This window comes from Salmo salar, chromosome ssa07 (assembly GCF_905237065.1).
Source record: "Salmo salar chromosome ssa07, Ssal_v3.1, whole genome shotgun sequence".
Lineage (NCBI taxonomy): Eukaryota > Metazoa > Chordata > Actinopteri > Salmoniformes > Salmonidae > Salmo > Salmo salar.
In genome coordinates, this window is record NC_059448.1 from 13549849 (window position 1) to 13572098 (window position 22250).

The 22250-nt window shown below is 45.9% G+C and overlaps 1 protein-coding gene across 6 annotated transcripts in view; it reads left to right on the forward strand.

Annotated features, from left to right (window-relative positions):
* Nucleotides 1–22250, forward strand: part of LOC106608563 (RAS guanyl-releasing protein 2) — a 52321-nt gene that overhangs the window by 19817 nt on the left and 10254 nt on the right. For 5 of the 6 annotated variants that reach the window (XM_045721568.1, XM_045721566.1, XM_045721564.1 and 2 more), the window contains 12 exons: nucleotides 756–895; nucleotides 1194–1296; nucleotides 1547–1603; nucleotides 1784–1915; nucleotides 2461–2611; nucleotides 2955–3128; nucleotides 5481–5597; nucleotides 5884–6165; nucleotides 11996–12076; nucleotides 12415–12540; nucleotides 12797–12912; nucleotides 21230–21371. In XM_045721568.1, coding sequence (XP_045577524.1) covers nucleotides 826–895; nucleotides 1194–1296; nucleotides 1547–1603; nucleotides 1784–1915; nucleotides 2461–2611; nucleotides 2955–3128; nucleotides 5481–5597; nucleotides 5884–6165; nucleotides 11996–12076; nucleotides 12415–12540; nucleotides 12797–12912; nucleotides 21230–21371 — 1551 coding nt within the window. In that variant the 5' untranslated portion in view covers nucleotides 756–825. Of the gene's footprint in view, nucleotides 1–165; nucleotides 207–755; nucleotides 896–1193; nucleotides 1297–1546; nucleotides 1604–1783; nucleotides 1916–2460; nucleotides 2612–2954; nucleotides 3129–5480; nucleotides 5598–5883; nucleotides 6166–11995; nucleotides 12077–12414; nucleotides 12541–12796; nucleotides 12913–21229; nucleotides 21372–22250 lie in introns of those variants that run through there. The other variant, XM_045721565.1, reaches the window with a different exon arrangement.

A 22250-nucleotide genomic window follows, 5' to 3' on the forward strand; every position in this document is an offset into this window, starting at 1 on the left:
TCTAAACCATCTGACCCAGATGTTTTTTTGGGGTCAAGTTTCAGGAGCTCCTTTAGCACCTCGGACTCAGTGACTGCCTGCAGGAAGAAACTTTGTTGCGGGGCAGGGGAAAAAGAGGGAGAAGCATTGGGGGTGGGAGATGAGGAAATGTTGGACGGGCAAGGAGGCATGGCTGAGTTAAATATGAATCCTGACTTAATGAAGTGGTGAGTAAAGAGCTCAGCCATGTGCTTGTTGTCAGTAACAACCACATCATCAACTTTAAGGGACATGGGCAGCTGTGAGGAGGAGGGTTTATTCTTCAGGTCTTTAACCATTTTCCAGAACTTCTTGGGGTTAGACCCACAGAGAGAGAACTATACTCTATAGGCAACATCGTCTCATTAGAAAATGTCAGAGTAGTGACACTGAACCATTGTAGTTATACTGTATGTCACTTGATCTGTTGGTTTGCTGAAGTATGCTGTTTTCAAATGTAACCTAACCACAATCCATCAGTATCCAGACATGTTATTGTTCTAATTCCATTGTTTTGTTTTAGTCAACATTTCCTGTATACTTCCTGGATATCTTACATAACTAGATCAGAGCGACATAAGACTATTACTGGCAACCATTCAAACCCGGCAACATTTATTTTGCTTTCTTACTATGCACTCGTTTCTTTGTACAGGAGTTACATTTCTTGGGTGAAATGTGTTTCTGTGCAATACCTTTAATCTTCTATATCTTCACCTTCTTTGTTTTGTGCCCAGGAGTGCATTTGAATTGGGAAGAAAGGGTAGAGGACAAAGAACACTGGGAAACAAGAGGAGGAGGAGAAAAATGGAGGCCATATCTTTAGATCAGTCTGCGACGGTGGATGAGCTGGTGGAAGCGTGCATCCAAGCCTTTGGTCAGTCAGTCTCTTTATTTGTCCATGATCACTGAAATATACATACTACTCAATGTCTAAATAAACAACATATACTCTTTGTGCAATCAGAATAACATTTCCAGGAACAGATTGCAAGGAGAAGAAGATAAATAATATACAATTTCCCATATGTCCATGCACCACCTGAAGTAGCTAATGTTGTCGGTCTCAAATCAATAATAATTGGTTGTCTTATTTGCAGTAAGACTTCTAGAATTTGTCTGAAAGGACATACAGGGGCTGTTGAGTGATGAGCAATGCGTCTGTCCTCTTTCAGATGAGACGGGCACTTTGAAGGACCCCTCCCTAGTGCGTATGTTTCTTATGATGCACCCTTGGTACCTTCCCTCCACCGACATGGCAAAGAAACTACTGCTCAAGTATCCTTCACCATTAGTCACCTGCTTACAGCTTATCACGTCTTGTCAGCTACTGTAAGATCAACAGATACTCTTTAAGGTGCCAGTGAATGGAATGGAAAGGGTAAGATGGATGGAATGTTCCTAGCGTGCAAAACTGGTTGCAATGACGTCTTTTGTAGTCAGGCCATGGTCAGGTTGTATGCTGATTGTAAAAGGATGTTTTTGAAATGTTTTAGTAGATGTTTTATGTACCTTAACTGTTGATCAGATCACAGGAGGAGAGCTGCACCGCTGAGCTCAGGACAAGAATCTGCCACTTGGTGAAGTAAGACACATTCACAATTGCTTTTGTTACTAGGTTGGGGAAGTTTCTTTATTGCTTACCTCTCTCTCACTTTGTCTCTGTGTTTCTCTCTTTCGATCTCTATCTCTTTCCCTTCCCTCCCTTTCTCCCTCTCTCTTCCTCTCTCCCTCTCTCCCTCTCTCCCTCTCTCCCTCTCCCTAGGTACTGGATCAGTGAGTTCCCAGCGGAGTTCAATCTAAACCCAGAGCTGGCAGAGCAGATCAAAGACCTCAAGGACCTCTTGACCACTGAGGGGAGCGAGCACCAGAGTCAGCTCATCGACATCGACAGTGTGTAAGTGTCCCCACGTTACACTTCACTAAAGTGTTTGTGTCTGTGAAGTGTCTCTCCGTTCTACTGTGATTTCTCCCTCCACCAGCTTCCACCAGTGTGTGAGTGTCCCCCATGTTACACACATTTGATTTTGCCGTATAAGAAATACTCAACGGAGATCTAAAAACAAAACAGCATTAAAACAGACGAAAGTTTAGAAAACAACAGAAAGTTCAGTGCCTTTCTGTCTGTCTGTGACCCTGGTATCCCTAGTTGGTCATTAGGGTAGATCTATTGCTATAGGGTGCTTTCATGGGACAGCAGAGTTTCATAAACAGTTGTATTTCTTCTCTTGCATCTTCTGTAGTGTCTTCTTTCTTCCTAGTTTCATTGCGGAGACTTGATTCAGCATGCTGTATTTTGTTAGCCTGGGATGCAAAACTGAATATCGCTCTGTTTCAGAAACATAGTGAAACAGTGCATTATTAAGTTTGGATTCCACGTTTGCATTTTGTGTGCTCGACTCATTCATGACAGTAACCTTGTGTGCTTGTTGTCCCTCTCAGGCCGTCATACAAGTGGAAGCGTCAGGTGACCCAGAGGCAGCCATCCATGTCTAAGAAGAGGAAGATGTCTCTGCTGTTTGACCACCTGGACTCCAGCGAGCTTGCCACACACCTCACTTACCTGGAGTACAAGTCCTTCTGCAAGATACTGGTATGTGGGTCTGTGGGGAGCAGTGTGTCTGTCCACCAGATCTGGGTTCAAATAATATTTGTTTTCTTTCAAATTCTTAAACCTGCACTTGACTGAGCTTGCTTAGTGGAATGGAACTAATGGAATATTCCCAAAAGTGAAAATCCCATCTATCTGGCACTCCAGGCAGGCTCAATGAAACACTCAAAGTATTTGAAAGAAAACACATACTCTTTGAACCCTGGTCTGCTGTCCAAATTGCCTTTGCATTGGTCATTCAACATGGGACCTATGCTGACTTATATGTGAGTTTAACAGCTTCTGTATGCCCACTGAATACATGCCCCCCACTCCCCTCCTCCAGTTCCAGGACTACCACAGCTTTGTGATGCATGGCTGCACGGTAGACAACCCCATCCTGGAGCGCTTCATCACACTCTTCAATAGTGTGTCTCAGTGGATCCAGCTGATGGTGCTCAGCAAGCCCACCGCCCCCCAGAGGGCTGCAGTCATCTCCCACTTCATCAGGGTGGCTCAGGTATGTAGGCTGGGGCACATTGGACTATTATTCACTCTTGTTCTGAGGGAAGCTATTAGTCTGAGTGTCAGTCTGTTTGTTCTATTATGTCATCTACTTGTCACGCATTGTCATGTTTGGTTGTACAATGACAGCAATGGAGCTGGCAAGAGCACAAACTGATCTGGGACCAGGCTAGGACGCTTCGTCTCCAGGGCCGAAGCAAATGTGACTGGTTAGTAGGCAAGTCATGTGACTGGTTAGTAGGACAGTCATGTGACTGGTTAGTAGGACAGTCATGTGACTGGTTAAATTCAGACAAATAATCCCAATTGGTTAGGGTAAGGGGTTGGGTCCTGGGCCACTTAAAGCAGTGACATGGATCGTAGTAAAGCCTTAGGGGTTGAGATGAGACAGAGGAGTTCTGTCATGGAGAGGAATAGGGAGGACGGGGGGGAGATGAGATATGGACAGAGATTGGATAGATACCAATCTACCCTTACACACAACAGGCAGTTACGCTTCGATTGTTATGAACTGTGTTCGTAGACAATTGCTGCCCATTATTCCTAACAGAACTTATCCAAGTGTGCTTAACAGTAGTGTTATTTTCACAGTACTACTACTGCCAGACGGGAGGCTATATTTGGATTTGTTAGAGAAGAAAGTTTAGAAGAATGTTTGGAGTGTGGCTCACTCATTCCCCAACGCCACTCTCTCCTCTCCAAAACAAACTCTTCATGATTTATTCACTGACGCCACAGTAGGCTCACCCCCCCCCTTTTCTCAACCCTTCTCTGACAAATATGCCCCAAGCTCAAATATCCCAGCTGGGTTCTCGCTAGCTAGTTTAGCACCCCGACTGAGTTTGCTAAATAAAACTCTTTGCCAAGGATCAAAGAATTATCTCTCTGTTATTTGGGATAGTGAGAAAATAAAAAAAATATATACCCTCCTAAAAGTTGGGTGGGAGTATTTTCCAAAGCTGTGATACAGCTCCAATAGACCCCAGGGAAGGGTTACCTCCTGCTCTCTCCTTCCTCCTGCTTCCTCGCTCTCTCCTTTCACACCCTCCCTCCTCTGTCACTCTGCATATCCTCCCTACCACAGCGGTATTCCTCCTTTCATTTATCTTCTGATTTATTCAGGGTTTCGTCTGAACTAGCTACTTTTCTTGGTAGTCTTAGTTTCTCTCTTCTCTCTCCTGTAACGTCTCATCATTATCCATAGGTTTTTACCCATACATCCCTTTTTGTTTGTCAACATATTGCTTGCCTGTATTTCCCATCATACATCAGATATTGTATATGTCAGTCGTTAAGTTGTTTGTTACAATGCCCCACACACACAGCTTTAATGCAGAACATCACTTATGTCACACAGTGGAACGCTTCGGCATATCGACAAGAGACGCTGATATTCCCTGTGCTATTGATACCTGTCACTGTTAGTCAGTGTCACTGTTAGTCGGTCTTTATACAGCAGTTTAGTAGAGCCTCCAGCCTGAAAGGCTACCACAGAGCTTTGCCCATTGATTGGAGCGACCAGGCGGGTATTTGAGCTTAACCAAATAATGCCCGCTGGCAGTCCTCCCAAACAGCTGCGACCCCATTGATTTTCACTGGATGTCATGTGGGCTGAAGGGCAAGGCTTTTTCCCCTGCGGAGCTCCATTCACAAAGTACTACTGCAACTGTGACACAATGATTAGAATGTGTGCTGCTCTGCCTACTGTTTCAGTGGTATTATTAGACAAGACCCTGCAATGTTCTAGTGTAGCCAAGGAGAGCCTCTTATTGCTTCTGTGTTTGTGTGTGTGACCTTCCCAGGATTTTTGTTGTCTATCTCCTGGTTTATTGTGTGCCTCAAATTTCATCCACTCCCCTCTCCCTCTGATTTTTCTCTCCTCTTTGGAGTTCAGGTAGGTGTTCAGGTAGGTCTAGGCTAGTTAATCATTTTGGAGTTCAGGTAGGTCTAGGCTAGTTAATCATTTGGAGTTCAGGTAGGTCTAGGCTAGTTAATCATTTGGAGTTCAGGTAGGTCTAGGCTAGTTAATCATTTGGAGTTCAGGTAGGTCTAGGCTAGTTAATCATTTGGAGTTCAGGTAGGTCTAGGCTAGTTAATCATTTGGAGTTTAGGTAGGTCTAGGCTAGTTAATCATTTGGAGTTCAGGTAGGTCGAGGCTAGTTAATCATTTGGAGTTCAGGTAGGTGTTTAGGTAGGTCTAGACTAGTTGATCATTTGGAGTTCAGGTAGGTGTTCAGGTAGGTCTAGCCTAGTTGATCATTTGGAGTTCAGGTACAGTAGCAAACTAAGGAAAGTAGGAGGGGTAAGACAGTACATCTCTCTCCATCTTCTCTTCTCTCTCCTGTAGAAACTGCTCCAGCTTCAGAACTTCAACACTCTGATGGCCGTGGTGGGGGGGCTCAGTAACAGCTCTATATCTCGCCTCAAAGACACCCAGTCACACATCAGCAACGAGACCAACAAGGTGAACTAGCATCTCATGCCTTATCTACACTCCATGCTATCGCTTTACAAACAACCTGGTGTTACCACTACAATTACTATCTGAAAACAGGAAGGATTTAGAAACGTTAGCACACGCTAACCCACATATGCCTCATCCTTCCTCCCTCTTCTCCTTCACCCTTCCTCCATCCATCCATCCATCCATCCATCCATCCATCCATCCATCCATCCATCCATCCATCCATCCATCCATCCATCCATCCATCCATCCATCCATCCATCCATCCATCCATCCATCCCCTCAGGTGTTCAACAGCCTGATCGAACTGGTGACGTCGTGCGGCAACTACAGCCAGTACCGACGTCGTTTCTCCGACTGCACAGGCTTCCGTTTTCCTATCCTGGGCGTGCACCTCAAGGACCTGATCGCCGTGCATGTGGCGCTGTCCGACTGGGCCGACCCAGGCAAGAGCAGGGTCAACCTGGCCAAGAGCCAACAGCTGTATGTCATTCTCCAGGAGTTGGCGCTGATCCAGACCACGCCACCCAGCATCGATGCCAACACAGACCTACTTAACCTACTGACGGTTAGTGTCACACAGCCTGGTCCCAGATCTGTTTGTACGGTCTTGACAAGTTTGTAGTGACAATGACCAGGGGGGGGTTCATATTCAAAATGTATTAAATGTGTTTGACAGATATTCCTGCTAAATGGGGGTTGGTATGTTGCTCATGTATCATTGTATCTACGTTTTCATTTGACATATATTCAACCTTTACTCTACCGTGCGTGTTTCTTCATTTATCTGTTGCAGATTTCATCTGGATGTAACCTTCATTTATCTGTTGCAGATTTCATCTGGATGTAACCTTCATTTAGCTGTTGCAGATTTCATCTGGATGTAACCTTCATTTATCTGGGGTTTTCCTGGTTACTGTCATTGAGATAAACTGCTGGCCCAAGATGGCAGAGGGAGGATGATTCGTTTAGCAATTATAACTTTTTTTTACACACTGATATATAATCTGTCAACAAATCTCTGGCAATTACGTGTTACCATGGTGAACTAGAGGACATACAAGAATATGCATAATTGACAATAAAATAATATGGTTATGTATGCAGGGGTTACCTTCAGTTAAGGACTTCCAAGAAAATGTTAATGAGAGAGAGGTTGGAGCTTAATTGGCAGTTAAGAATGCATATTAATCCTTAGGGAGGGAGGGAGAGAGAGAGAGATCTGTAACATACTAATACAGTAATCTACCACAAATGAATGGAGTCAATGATGGCGTGTGGCTAAGAGGAGGACTGTTACTCAACATTAGGGAATATATTGAAAGTGACCTGTTGGGAGTGCAAGGATGGAGAGGGAGCTTGATGGTCTAATAGGAATTGCAAATTCCAATAGGTTCTACTGGGAAATAGCTAATGACTACCTCGAAAGGGCATTCCGATTTCTGCTATTCAAATGTATTCCCACTCCTGTTTCCTCTGATAAAGCTTATTTTACACCGTAAGACTGTGATATTGCCATGTCATTTCCATTCCAGTGAAAAGTGATAGTGAATACTCTCATGATTCCTGTGTGTTCCTCTGGTGTTCTGGCTAAGATCCAAAGGTGTACTGCACTCTGGCTTGCACAGTGAAAAACGATTCTCTCGTTCTGCATTTTCAGCTACCCAGTGGGCAAAAACTGGTTGAATCAACGTTGTTTCCATTTAAATTCAACATCCAAAAACAATGTATCATAACATAAGGGAATTTAGTGTTTTTTGTCACCCAGCACTTAACCTAAATCCAATGACATGGTGACATTTGTGTTGATTTCCTGTTGAATTCACGTTAGTTGACAACTCAACCAAATGTAAATCAAATCTAGACATTGAGCTGACGTCTGTGGGTAGACTTTCTCTCACTCACTCACTCACTCACTCAGTCACTCACTCTCACACACACACACACACACACACACACACACACACACACACACACACACACACACACACACATTCTTAATTGCCATTCATGATTCAACCTCACCTAATACCCACTTCCAATTGGGATATGTAAATGTTGATTTCCTGTCAAGTTCCTTTATTAGCCTGGTCATCTAGAGGGAGATCGATACCGCCAGTCGCTGTGTGCTGTTTGAGTTGCACCCCCCTTTGCCCCTCAGAACAGCCTCAATTTGTCGGGGAATGGACTTTACATGGTGTTGAAAGCGTTCCACAGGGATGCTGGCCCATGTTGACTCCAATGCTTCCCACTGTTGTGTCAAGTTGGCTGAATGTCCTTTGAGTGGTGGACCATTCTTGATACACACAGGAAACTGTTGAGCGTGAAAAACCCAGCAGTGTTGCAGTTCTTGACACAAACCGGTGCGCCTGGTACAGTGGGGGAAAAAAGTATTTGATCCCCTGCTGATTTTGTACGTTTGCCCACTTACAAAGAAATGATCAGTCTATAATTTTAATGGTAGGTTTATTTGAACAGTGAGAGACAGAATAACAACAAAAAATTCCAGAAAAACGCATGTAAAAAATGTTATAAAATGATTTGCATTTTAATGAGGGAAGTAAGTATTTGACCCCTCTGCAAAACATGACTTAGTACTTGGTGGCAAAACCCTTGTTGGCTATCACAGAGGTCAGACGTTTCTTGTAGTGCACACATCTCAGGAGGGCTTTTGTCCCACTCCTCTTTGCAGATCTTCTCCAAGTCATTAAGGTTTCGAGGCTGACATTTGACAACTCAAACATTCAGCTCCCTCCACAGATTTTCTATGGGATTAAGGTCTGGAGACTGGCTAGGCCACTCCAGGACCTTAATGTGCTTCTTCTTGAGCCACTCCTTTGTTGCCTTGGCTATGTGTTTTGGGTCATTGTCATGCTGGAATACCCATCCATGACCCATTTTCAATGCCCTGGCTGAGGGAAGGAGGTTCTCACCCAAGATTTGACAGTACATGGCCCCGTCAAATGATGCGGTGAAGTTGTCCTGTCCCCTTAGCAGAAAAACACCCTCAAAGCATAATGTTTCCACCTCCATGTTTGACGGTGGAGATGGTGTTCTTGGGGTCATTGGCAGCATTCCTCCTCCTCCAAACACGGCGAGTTGAGTTGATGCCAAAGAGCTCCATTTTGGTCTCATCTGACCACAACACTTTCACCAGTTGTCCTCTGAATCATTCAGATGTTCATTGGCAAACTTCAGACGGGCATGTATATGTATTCTTGAGCAGGGGGACCTTGCGGGCACTGCAGGATTCCAGTCCTTCACGGCGTAGTGTGTTACCAATTGTTTTCTTGGTGACTATGGTCCCAGCTGCCTTGAGATCATTGACAAGATCCTCCCATGTAGTTCTGGGCTGATTCCTCAGCATTCTCATGATCATTGCAACTCCACGAGGTGAGATCTTGCATGGAGCCCCAGGCCGAGGGATATTGACAGTTCTTTTGTGTTTCTTCCATTTGCGAATAATTGCACCAAATGTTGTCACCTTCACACCAAGCTGCTTGGCGATGGTCTTGTAGCCCATTCCAGCCTTGTGTAGGTCTACAATCTTGTCCCTAACAGCCTTGGAGAGCTCTTTGGTCTTGGCCATGGTGGAGAGTTTGGAATCTGATTGATTGATTGCTTCTGTGGACAGGTGTCTTTTTTACAGGTAACAAGCTGCAGTTAGAGTGTGCTCCTAATCTCAGCTCGTTACCTGTATAAAAGACACCTGGGAACCAGAAATCTTTCTGATTGAGAGGGGGTCAAATACTTATTTCCCTCATTAAAATGCAAATCAATTTATAACATTTTTGACATGCATTTTTCTGGATTTTTTTGTTGTTATTCTGTCTCTCACTGTTCAAATAAACCTACCATTAAAATTATAGACCGATCCTTTCTTTATCAGTGGGCAAACGTACAAAATCAGCAGGGGATCAAATAATTTTTTCCCCCCACTGTACCTACTACCATACCCCATTCAAAGGCATTTAAATATTTTGTCTTGCCCATTCACCGTCTGAATGGCACACATACACAATCCATGTCTCAATTGTCTCAAGGCTTAAAAATCCTTCTTTAACCTGTCTCCTCCCCTTCATCTACACTGATTGAAGTGGATTTAATAAGGGATCATTGCTTTCACCTAGATTCACCTGGTCACTCTATGTCATGGATAGGGGAGGTGTTCTTAATGTTTTGTACCTGGTCGTCGAACATCTCTTTCCAAAATCATGGGCATTACAATGGAGTTGGTCCCCCCTTTGCTGCTGTAACAGCCTCCACTCTTCTGGGAAGGCTTTCCACTAGAATTTGGAACATAGCTGATTAGACCTGTCTCGCAGTCAGCGTTCCAATTCATCCCAAAGGTGTTCGATGGGGTTGAGGTCAGGGCTCTGTGCAGGCCAGTCAAGCTCTTCCACACCGATCTTGACAAACCATTCTGTATGGACCTCGCTTTGTGCACGGGGGCATTGACATGCTGAAACAGGAAAGGGCCTTCCCCAAACTGTTGTCACAAAGTTGGAAGCATAGAATAGTCTAGAATGTCATTGTATGTTGTAGCGTTAAGATTTCCCTTCACTGGAACTAAGGGGCCCAGCCCGAACCATGAAAAACAGCCTTAGAACATTTTTCCTCCTCCCCCAAACTTAACAGTAGGCACTATGCATTCGGGCAGGTAGTGTTCTTCTGGCATCTGCCAAACCCAGATTCATCCGTCAGACTGCCAGATGTGAAGAGTGAATCATCACTCCAGAGAACGTGTTTCCACTGGTCCAGAGTCCAATGGCAGCGAGCTTTTCACCACTCCAGCCAACGCTTGGCATTGCGCATGGTGATCTTGGGCTTGTGTGAGGCTGCTCGGCCATGGAAACCCATTTCATGAAGCTCTCGACGAACAGTTCTTGTGCTGACCTTGCTCACAGAGGCAGTTTGGAACTTGGTAGTGAGTGTTGCAACCGAGGACAGACGTTTTTTTACACGCTACACACTTCAGCACTCAGCGGTCCCGTTCTGTGAGCTTGTGTGGCCTACCACTTCATGGCTGAGCTGTTGTTGCTCCTAGACGTTTCCACTTCACAATAACAGCACTTACAGTTGACCGGGGCAGCTCTAGCAGGGCAGAAATGTTGTCAAACTGATTTTGTTGGAAAGGTGGCATCCTATGACAGTGCCACATTGAAAGTCACTGAGCTCTTCAGTACGAGCCATTCTACTGTCAATGTTTGTCTATGGAGATCGCGTGGCTGTATGCTCGATTGCTTTTAGACCTGTCAGCAACGGGTGTTGCTGAAATAGGCAAATCCACAAACTTTTGTGTATATATAGTGTATATCAGCAAATACAATTATACACATCAAATAGAATAATCAGGCAACAGTTGAGAAATGAAATCTTCAAGGCTCCATGTGTATGACATGGAGGGTGCTATTGTGTGTCTAATATTATGACAGGCCAGGGTTTCATCTGCAGAAATATCTACTGTCTACGTTTTCTCCTAAAATAATGCCGATTTTCTCCTCAACAGGTAGTTCAACAAATCCATTCTTAATTCAAATTTCTTGACGAGGTGTTGTGCTATTTTGAAATCGATATTTATAATTTGGCATCATTGAAGTTTGTGATGAAATTGAATTTCATTTAGCCAATAATCAGCGCTTGTATTTTGGTTATAGATTTCTATTGGTTTGAATTTTGTTTTTCATGGTTTAGGGGTGCGGTGTTTTAAGAAGAAAGCTTTGTGATGATAACATTCTGGATCACAGTGTGTTAGGTATTTCTGTGCACACCTACAATATTTTTACCAAATTCCACGTGTAAAATTCCAGTGGGGCTTTTATCCCATGATGTATATTTTCAATTGGAAAGGGGTCCCCAAAATTTGCTGCAGGATTTAAGTTATGACGGACTAAAATTATAAATGGTGGGTTGGATGTGGACAGGGATTTTTTTTTTATTGCAAAATATGCTCTGTGTGCTTTCTTTTTTTTATTAGAGACTCTGTTGACCATCATCAATGAGTTGAAGGACACCTGTGGAAGTTTGCTTAGAAGTGGTCGATACTCAATCATAAAGTTCACTGGCTTTATACGGTTTATTCAACTTCAGCTTCGTTTGGATAGATGTTAGAAGATGGAGTTAAAAGTCAATACGTCTGTGAAACCATGGCAGTACAGTTAACATTGGCTCTCCACAGTAAACTCACCAAACATGCTTTAAGCCTCCTCGTCCAATCAATACACTTCTTTAGGTTTATTCATGATCCTTAAATGGAAACTGATTACATGATTATCTATTCGATATGAGAGAGAGCTGTGAACCTCTGGAAACATCAATACATTCTTCTTCTTCTCCTTCTCTGTTGTCATGGTATCTACATGCAGTAGCTATATTAATCAAGTCGCCATGTTTTGCAGGTGTCTCTGGACCAGTACCACACAGAAGAGGAGATCTACCAGCTGTCTCTACAGAAAGAGCCACGGAGTGCTAAACCAGCGGTGAGAGCTAGGGGCCAATGGGGGCCAATAGGGGCCAATGTGTTCTTCCAGCTTATATCTTATTGAACTTCTTCTATGTGTTTTTATAACTTATATAGGAAGTCAACGTATTCTTGTTATAGCTTATAGAAAACACATTATTTCTTATTGTACAGCTTATAGGAAACCTTGTGTTAATCATGTGACTTGAACACTGTTGTTCTGAACTTTTCCCTTTTATTGCTTCTAGGAAGTCTCTGGAGAACTCTCTCTTCTAAGAACTATCTTTGCTGAAATGACAACAATTTCCGCTTTATGAGTCATTGATTTATGTTCCCGTCTTTTCATTGGTTTGGCAGAACTCCGGCTCCGGCTCCGCCCCTGCTCCTGCCCCCAAGCCATCGATGATTGACGAGTGGGCTGCGTCGGTGAAGCCCAAAGCCGACCCTGCGGTCATCAACAAACACATAGAGAAGATGGTGGACGTGCGTTACGCTAAGACTCACATCTAGCCTGGTTGAACCAGATTGAATGCTGTTCTCAATGTTGAGCGCAGCATTTAGTCTGGTTTAACTCACATCCAATTGATGGCTAATTACAACTTGTTGAGGCCATGTAATTGGCTTGGAACATAGTAGTTATCCTCACAGCTTCCCTGTTATTAATCACAATGAGTCCCAGTCATGACAACCGTAGTACTCTGTTTTGATATGCTGTAGTGATGTGTTTCCTTGGTTACAGTCTGTCTTCAAGAACTTTGACATGGACGGGGACGGTCACATCTCCAGGGAGGAGTTTGAGATCATCAGGAACAACTTCCCCTACCTCAGCAAGTTTGGAGAACTGGACAAAAACCAGTGAGAGACAAAACCAGCATCTCAGCAACTGTTAACCGTAGGCTACATGGCAACAGTCACGTATAACTGATATTGTAACCGTAGGCTACGTGGCAACAGTCACGTATAACTGATATTGTAACCGTAGGCTACATGGCAACAGTCACGTATAACTGATATTGTAACCGTAGGCTACATGGCAACAGTCACGTATAACTGATATTGTAACCATAGGCTACGTAGAAACAGTCACGTATAACTGATATTGTAACCGTAGGCTACGTAGAAACAGTCACGTATAACTGATATTGTAACCGTAGGCTACGTGGCAACAGTCACGTATAACTGATATTGTAACCGTAGGCTACATGGCAACAGTCACGTATAACTGATATTGTAACCGTAGGCTACATGGCAACAGTCACGTATAACTGATATTGTAACCGTAGGCTACATGGCAACAGTCACGTATAACTGATATTGTAACCGTAGGCTACATGGCAACAGTCACGTATAACTGATATTGTAACCGTAGGCTACGTAGCAACAGTCCCTCCCTCCCTCTCCCTCGCTCTTCCCTCTCTCTCGCTCTTTCCCTCTCTCTCGCTCTCTTTCCCTCTCTCTCGCTCTCTTTCCCTCTCTCTCGCTCTCTTTCCCTCTCTCCCTGTCGCTCTCTCTCTCTGTCGCTCCCTCTCTCTCTCTGTCGCGCTCTCTCTCTCTCTGTCGCGCTCTCTCTCTCTCTGTCGCGCTCTCTCTCTCTCTGTCGCGCTCTCTCTCTCTCTGTCGCTCTCTCTCTCTCTCTCTCTCTGTCGCGCTCGCTCTCTCTCTCTCTGTCGCGCTCGCTCTCTCTCTCTCTGTCGCGCTCGCTCTCTCTCTCTGTCTCGCTCGCTCTCTCTCTGTCTCGCTCGCTCTCTCTCTGGCTCGCTCGCTCTCTCTCTGGCTCGCCGCTTTCTTCTCTGGCTCGCCCGCTTTCTCTCTTCGCTCGCCGCTTTCTCTGCTTGCTCGCCGCTTTCTCTCTGGCTCGCCGCTTCTCTCTCTGGCTCGCCGCTTTCTCTTCTGGTTCGCCGCTTTCTTCTGGCTCGCCGCTTTCTCTCTGGCTTTCGCCGCTTTCTCTCTCTGGCTCGCTCGCTTCTCTCTCTGGCTTTCGCCGCCGCTTTCTCTCTAGCTCGCCGCTTTCTTCTTCGCTCGCCGCTTTCTCTCTGGCTCGCTCGCTTTCTCTGGCTTTCGCTTCTTCGCCGCTTTCTCTCGCCTTCGCTTTCTCTGTCTCGGCTCGCTTTCTTGTCTCGCCGCTGTTTTCTCTGGCTTTCGCTCGCCGCTTTCTCTCTGTCTCTCTGTCTCGCTTTCTGTCTCGCTCGCTTTCTGTCTCCTCGCCGCTTTCTCTCTGTTCGCTTCGCTCGCTTTCTCTGTCTTCGCTCGCCGCTTTCTCTGTCTCGCCGCTCGCTTTCTTCTCTGTCTCGCCGCTTTCTCTCTGTCTTCGCCGCTTTCTGTCTCGCTCGCTCGCTTGTCTTTCGCTTTCGCTCGCTCGCTTTCTGTCTCGCTTTCGCCGCTCGCTTTCGTCTCGCTTCCGCTTTCTGTCTCGCTTGGCTTTCTTGTCTCCGCTTGGATCTTCTTTTCTCGCTCTGGATCTTCTCTCTGTCTCGCTCTGGTTTTCTCTCTGTCTCGCTTTGGCTTTCTCTCTCTGTCTCGCTTTCTGGTTTTCTCTCTGTCTCGCTTTCTGGTTTCTCTCTCTGTCTCGCTTCTGGCTCTCTCTCTGTCTCGCTCTGGTTTTCTCTCTGTCTCGCTTGGCTTCTCTCTGTCTCCGCTCTGGCTTCTCTCTGTCTCGCTCTGGCTCTCTCTCTCTGTCTCGCTCTGGCTCTCTCTCTGTCTCGCTCTGGCTCTCTCTCTGTCTCGCTCTGGCTCTCTCTCTGTCTCGCTCTGGCTCTCGCTCTCTCTCTGTCTCGCTCTGGCTCTCGCTCTCTCTCTGTCTCGCTCTGGCTCTCGCTCTCTCTCTGTTTCGCTCTCTCGCGCCCTTGCTCTCTCTCTCTCTCGCGCCCTTGCTCTCTCTCTCTCTCTCGCCCCCTTGCTCTCCCTCTCTCTCGCGCCCTTGCTCTCCCTCTCTCTCGCGCTCTTGCTCTCCCTCTCTCTCGCGCCCTTGCTCTCCCTCTCTCTCGCGCCCTTGCTCTCCCTCTCTCTCGCGTCCTTGCTCTCCCTCTCTCTCGCGTCCTTGCTCTCCCTCTCTCTCGCGCCCTTGCTCTCTCTCGCGCCCTTGCTCTCTCTCGCGCCCTTGCTCTCTCTCGCTCCCTCTATATCCCTCTCGCTCCCTCTATATCCCTCTCGCTCCCTCTATATCCCTCTCGCTCTCTATCCCTCTCGCTCTCTATCCCTCTCGCTCTCTATCCCTCTCGCTCTCTATCCCTCTCCCTCTCTATCCCTCTCCCTCGCTCTCCCGCTCGCTCTCGTCTTTCTCTCACTCCCTCTCGCTCTCCCGCTCTCTATCCCTCTCCCTCCCACTCTCCATCCCTCTCCTCACGCTCTCCATCCCTCTCGCTCTCGCTGTCTCTTCCTCTCGCTCTCTCTTCCTCTCGTCTTGCTCTCGCTGTCTCTTCCTCTCGCTCTCTTCCTCTCGTCTTGCTCTCTCTCCCTCTCTCACTCCCTCTCGCTCTCGCTCTCCCTCATTCCCTCCCTCCCGCTCTCCCTCTCCCCCTCGCTCCCTCTCCCCCTCGCTCCCTCTCCCCCTCGCTCCCTCTCCCTCTCTATCCCGCTCCCTCTCTATCCCGCTCCCTCTCTATCCCTCTCCCTCTCTATCCCTCTCCCTCTCTATCCCTCTCCCTCTCTATCCCTCTCGCTCTCTATCCCTCTCGCTCTCTATCCCTCTCCCTCCCACTCTCTGTCTCTCTCCCGCTCGCTCTCCCTCTCGCTCTCTCTTCCTCTTGCTCTCTCTTCCTCTCGTCTTTCTCTCCATCCCTCTCGCTCTCCCGCTCTCTATCCCTCCCACTCTCCATCCCTCTCCCTCCCGCTCTCCATCCCTCTCGCTGTCTCTTCCTCTCGCTCTCTCTTCCTCTCGTCTTGCTCTCGCTGTCTCTTCCTCTCGCTCTCTCTTCCTCTCGTCTTGCTCTCGCTGTCTCTTCCTCTCGCTCTCTCTTCCTCTCGTCTTGCTCTCGCTGTCTCTTCCTCTCGCTCTCTTCCTCTCGTCTTGCTCTCTCTCCCTCTCACTCCCTCTCGCTCTCCCTCATTCCCTCCCTCCCGCTCTCCCTCTCTCTCTCTCGCTTTCCCTCCCTCCCTCCCTCCCTCCCTCCCTCCCTCCCTCCTCCCTCCCTCCCTCCCTCCCTCCCTCCCTCCCTCCCTCCCTCCCTCCCTCCCTCCCTCCCTCCCTCCCTCACTCTCCCTCTCGCCTTCGCCTTCCCTCCCTCTCGCTCTCTCTTCCTCTCCGTCTCCCTCTCCGTCTTTTTCACTCTCGCTCTCCCTCTCGCTCTCGCTCTCGCTCTCGCTCTCCCTCTCTCCCTCTCGCTCTCCCTCTCTCCCTCTCTCCCTCTCGCTCTCGCTCTCCCTCTCGCTCTCCCTCTCGCTCTCCCTCTCGCTCTCCCTCTCGCTCTCCCTCTCGCTCTCCCTCTCGCTCTCCCTCTCGCTCTCCCTCTCGCTCTCCCTCTCGCTCTCCCTCTCTCGCTCCCTCTCGCTCTCCCTCTCTCGCTCTCCCTCGCTCTCTCACCCTCCCTCTCGCTCCCTCTCACCCTCCCTCTCACCCTCTCTCCATCGCTCACTCTTATTTTCTTTCTGCCTCTCCCTCTCCTCCCCTCACTCCTTTCCCCCCTCCCTCCTCTCAATTCAATTCAAGGGGCTTTATTGTCATGGGAAACATATGTTTACATTGCCAAAGCAAGTGAAATATATAATGAACAAAAGTGAAATAAACAATAAAGATTAACAGTAAACATTACACTCACAAAAGTTTCAAAGGAATAGAGACATTTCAAATGTCATATTATGTCTATATACAGTGTTGTATCGATGTGCAAATAGTTAAAGTACTAAAGAGAAAATGTATAAACATGAGTTGTATTTACAATGGTGTTTGTTCTTCACTGGTTGCCCTTTTCTTGTGACAATAGGTCACACATCTTGCTGCTGTGATGGCACACTGTGGTATTTCACCCAGTAGATATGGGAGTTGATCAACATTTGATTTGTTTTAGAATTCTTGTAGATCTGTGTAATCTGAGGGAAATATGTGTCTCTAATATTGCCATACATTTGGCAGGAGGTTAGGAAGTGCAGCTCAGTTTCCACCTCATTTTGTGGGCAGTGTGCACATAGCCTGTCTTCTCTTGAGAGCCAGGTCTGCCTACGGCGGCCTTTCTCAATAGCAAGGCTATGCTCACTGAGTCTGTACATAGTCAAAGCTTTCCTTAAGTTTGGGTCAGTCATGATGGTCAGGTATTCTGCCACTGTGTGCTCTCTGTTTAGGGCCAAATAGCATTCCAGTTTGCTCTGTTTTTTTGTTAATTCTTTCCATTGTGTCAAGTAATTATCTTTTTGTTTTTTCATGATGTGGTTGGGTCTAATTATGTTGCTGTCCTGGGGCTCTGTAGGGTCTGTTTGTGTTTGTGAACAGAGCCCCAGGACCAGCTTTCTTAGGGGACGGTTTCCCAGGTTCATCTCTCTGTTGGTGATGGCTTTGTTATGGAAGGTTTGGGAATCCCTTCCTTTTAGGTGGTTGTAGAATTTAACGGCTCTTTAAAAGGATTTTGATAATTAATGGGTATCGGCCTAATTCTGCTCTGAATGCATTATTTGGTGTTTTACATTGTACACAGAGGATATTTTTTTGCAGAAATCTGTATGCAGAGTCTCAATTTCGTTTTAGTTCTATTTTGTGAAGTCTTGGTTGGTGAGCGTACCCCAGACCTCACAACCATAAAGGGCAATGGGTTCTATAACTGATTCAATTATTTTTAGCTAGATCCTAATTGGTATGTCGATTTTTATGTTCCTTTTGAAGGCATAGAATGCCCTTCTTGCCTTGTCTCTCAGACCGTTCACAGTTTTGTGGAAGTTACCCTTGGCGCTGATGTTTAGGCCGATGTATGTATAGTTTTTTGGGTGCTCTACGACAACGATGTCTGGATGGAATTTGTATTTGTGGTCCTGGCAACTAGACCTTATTTGCTGCAGACTGTTCTAGAGCCCTCGACAATTCGTTGATGTGCCTTCGGAAAGTATTCTGACCCCTTGACTTTTCCCACATTTTGTTATGTTACAGCCTTATTAGCCTTATTAAAAAATGGGGGAAAAAATTTAAATACTCAATCTACACACAATATCCCATAATGACAAATCAAAAACAGTTTTCAAATGTTTGTAAAAAAAAAAAATATATATATATATTCAGACCCTTTGCTATGAGACTCGATATTGAGCTCAGGTGCATCCTGTTTCAATTGATCATCATTGAGATGTTTCTACAACTTGATTGGAGTCCACATGTGGAAAATTCAATTGATTGGACATGGTTTGGAAAGGCACACGCCTGTCTATATGAGGTCCCACAGTTGACAGTGCATGTAAGAGCAAAAACCAAGCCATGAGGTCAAAGGAATTGTTCGTAGAGCTCAGAGACAGGATGTGTCGAGGCATAGATCTGGGAAGGGTACCAAAACATTTCTGCAGCATTGAAAGTCCCAAGAACACAGTGGCCTCCATCATTATTAAATGGTAGAAGTTTGGAACAACCAAGACTCTTCCTAGAGCTGGCTCCCGACTAAACTGAGGAATCGGGGGAGTCAGGGAGGTGACCAAGAACCCGATGGTCACTCTGACAGAGCTCTAGAGTTCCTCTGTGGAGATGGGAGAACCATCTCTGTAGCACTCCACCAATCAGGTCTTTATGGTGGAGTGACCAGATGGAAGCCACTCCTCAGTAAAAGGCACATGACAACCCGCTTGGAGTTTTCCCAAAAGGCACCTAAAGACTCTAAGACCATGAGAAACAAGATTCTCTGGTCTGATGAAACCAAGATTAAATTCTTTGGCCTGAATGCAAAGCGTCGCATCTGGAAGAAACCTGGCACCATCCCTATGGTGGTGGCAGCATCATGTTGTGGCAGGGACTGGGAGACTTGTCAGGATCGAGGCAAAGATGAATGGAGCAAAGTACAGAGAGATCCTTGATGAAAACCTGCTCCAGTGTGCTCAAGACCTCAGACTGGGGCGAAGGTTCACCTTCCAACAGGCCAACGACACTAAGCACACTGCCAAGACAACGCAGGAGGTGCATCGGGACAAGTCTCTGAATGTCCTTGAGTGGCCCAGCCAGAGCCCGGACTTAAACCAGATCGAACATCTCTGGAGAGACCTGAAAATAGCTGTCCAGCGACGCTCCCCATCCAACCTGACAAAGATTGAGATGATCTGCTGAGAAGAATGGGAGAAACTCCCCAAATACAGGTGTTCCAAGCTTGTAGCGTCATACCCAAGACTCGAGGCTGTAATCACTGCCAAAGATGCTTCAACAAAGTACTGAGTCAAGGGTTTGAATACTTATGTAAATGTGACATTTCTGTTTTTTTTATTTTTTATAAATAAGCAAACAATTCTCCAAAACTGTTTTTGCTTTGTCGTTATGGGGTATTGTGTCTAGATTGATGAGGGAAAGAAAACAATTGAATACATTTTAGAATACGGCTGTAATGTAACAGAATGTGGAAAAGGTCTAGGGGTCTGAATACTTTCCGAAAGCACTGTATATGTTGAAGAGTGGAGCTCAAGCTGCATCCCTGTCTCACCCCACGGCCCCGAGGAAAGAAGTTTGTGTTTTTAGCCAATTTTGTTTTGTGTACATGGATTTTATAATGTTGAATGTTTGTCCCCCAACACTGCTTTCCATCAATTTGTATAGCAGACCCTCATGCCAAATTTAGTCCAACCTTTTTTTTTTTACATCAACAAAACATGAGAAGTCTTCGCCGTTGTTTTGGTTTGTTTGTTTGTCAATTGGAATGTGTGGTCTGTATATTTGATCATTTCATTCAGGATACCATCAACACCACAGGCCTTTTTGGGTTGGAGAGTTTGTATTTTGTCCTGTAGTTCATTCAATGTAATTGGAGAATCCAGTGGCTTCTGGTAGTCTTTAATAGTTGATTCTAAGATATGTTTTTGTTGTTGGTTCTTTGTTATCGAGCCAAAAAGATTGGAGAAGTGGTTTATCCGTTCATCTCCATTTTGGATAGATAACTCTTCGTGTTGTTTGTTTCTTCGGTTTTTGCATTCTTCATCAAACCATTTGTCATTGTTGTTCATTTTCTTCAGTTGTCTTGCTTAATTTTTTTATTTGATATGGGAGCTTAGAGGTCAAATATACTGTTTAGGTTTTCTACTACCTTCACTATTACAGTGAAACGTTATGTCCATTTCTTAATATTATGCAGTTCCTTTAGCTTTGATGCCTCATGATTGAGTATTGCTCTGTTCAATTAGACTGATTTTGCTGAGATCTGATAGGGGTGTCAGTGGGCTGACTGCGAACACTCTGAGAGACTCTGGGTTGAGGTCAGTGAGAATGTAATCTACAATACTACTGCCAAGGGATGAGTTATAGGTGCACTTACCGTAAGAGTCCCCACAAAGCCTACCATTGACTATGTACAAACCCAGTGTGCGACAGAGCTGCAGGAGTTGTGACCTTTTTGTTGTTAGTGGTTGTTTTGCCGTCGTGTCTAGGAGGGTATATTTGGGAGGGGAAGGCTGTCAGGTAGGTGTTTGTCCCTTTGGGTGATAAGAGTGTCAGGTTCTTGTCCAGTTCTGGCATTTAGGTGGCCACAGACTAGTACCTGGAAATGGTTGATCTCCCCTTCTAGGATGGAGAAGCTGTCTTCATTAAAGTATGGGGATTCTGTTAGGGGGATAGAGGTAGCAGACATCAGGACATTTCTCTCTGTTGAGATCGTTTGATAATTCATTTCTAGCCAGATGTAAAATGTTGCTGTTTTGACAAATTTACTAGAGATGGTTAGATCTGCTCTACACCAAATGAGCGTACCCCCTGAGTTTTATGGCTGGTACTGCTGGTCCCTGTTTTACTGCTGGTAGTTTGGTTGATGGGACTACCAGCTCTCTGTAAACTAGACAGCAACCAGTGGGCCCGTTTTCTCTATACCACATTTCTTTTAAGATGGAAATGTCTGTATTTCCAATTTCTTTGATGAAGTCTGGGTTCCCGGCTCTTTAGTCCAATGGTAGATGACCTTTCTCTCTCTTCTCCCCTTCCTCCTCTCCACCTCCCCTCCTCTCCTCTCCTCCTCCCCTTCCTCCTCTCCACCACCTCTCCTCTCCTCCTCCCCACCTCTCCTCTCCCTCCCTCCAGAGATGGGCAGATCAGCCGGGAAGAGATGATCGACTACTTCATGAAGGCCAGCTCTCTGCTCAACTGTAAGATGGGCTTCATCCACACCTTCACAGAGACCACCTACGTCAAACCCACCTTCTGTGAACACTGCGCTGGCTTTGTGAGTATCTTATCCACTGGTCAGTTTGACCATCCATCCTCCCTCTAAAGTACAATGCAGACTCATACAGACTAATTACCACAATGTCTTAAAATAGATGATTTGAATCGCAAAAGAGAGCCTTGGTCAAAATTGCTATGATTTTGTATAGGTCTCTATTCCCGTACTATTCCCTACTGTCTTCAATGCATTTTTAACTGGATTGATTAAATTGGTTGGTGAAAGGGCTGTTTGGACAGAATGTCATTGATAAACATTGATGGCTCTCGAGTGCCACAGCGGTCCAAGGCACTGTATCTCAGTGCTAGAGGCGTCACTACAGACCCTGGTTCGATCCCGGGCTGTATCACAACCGGCCGTAATTGGGAGTCCCATAGGGCGGCGCACAATTGGCCCAGCGCTGTCCGCGTTAGGGGAGGGTTTGGCCGGGGTGGGCCGTCATTGAAAATAACAATTTGTTCTTAACTGACTTGCCTAGTTAAATAAAGGTTAAATAAATAAAATAAATGGACACGCCCTGTCGCTCTGAGTATTCTGACAAATTTTTGTGAAAGTTCCGGACAAATGCATAAATTACAACATTTGCACAGTAACCCCATTTATTATTCTGTATTAATATTTGGTCTGGTCTAGAGGCCATGCCAATTATTTGGAGATACCTCACCATCCCATTACTGTAACACAGCAGGCAGGTAATTGGGTCCTTGACAAGCCTGGTTTTTCATGTGCTTGTGTGAGGAGACAGACCGAGTGGTGTCTGAGTTCTTCAGAGGAACTCTCTGTTGCCTCACACACGGCCAGTGAGTCAGCAGAGTGTATAATGAGAGCCAATGATGGCTTTATACTGAGGTGACTGGGTGACCGCTCCTGAGACAACGA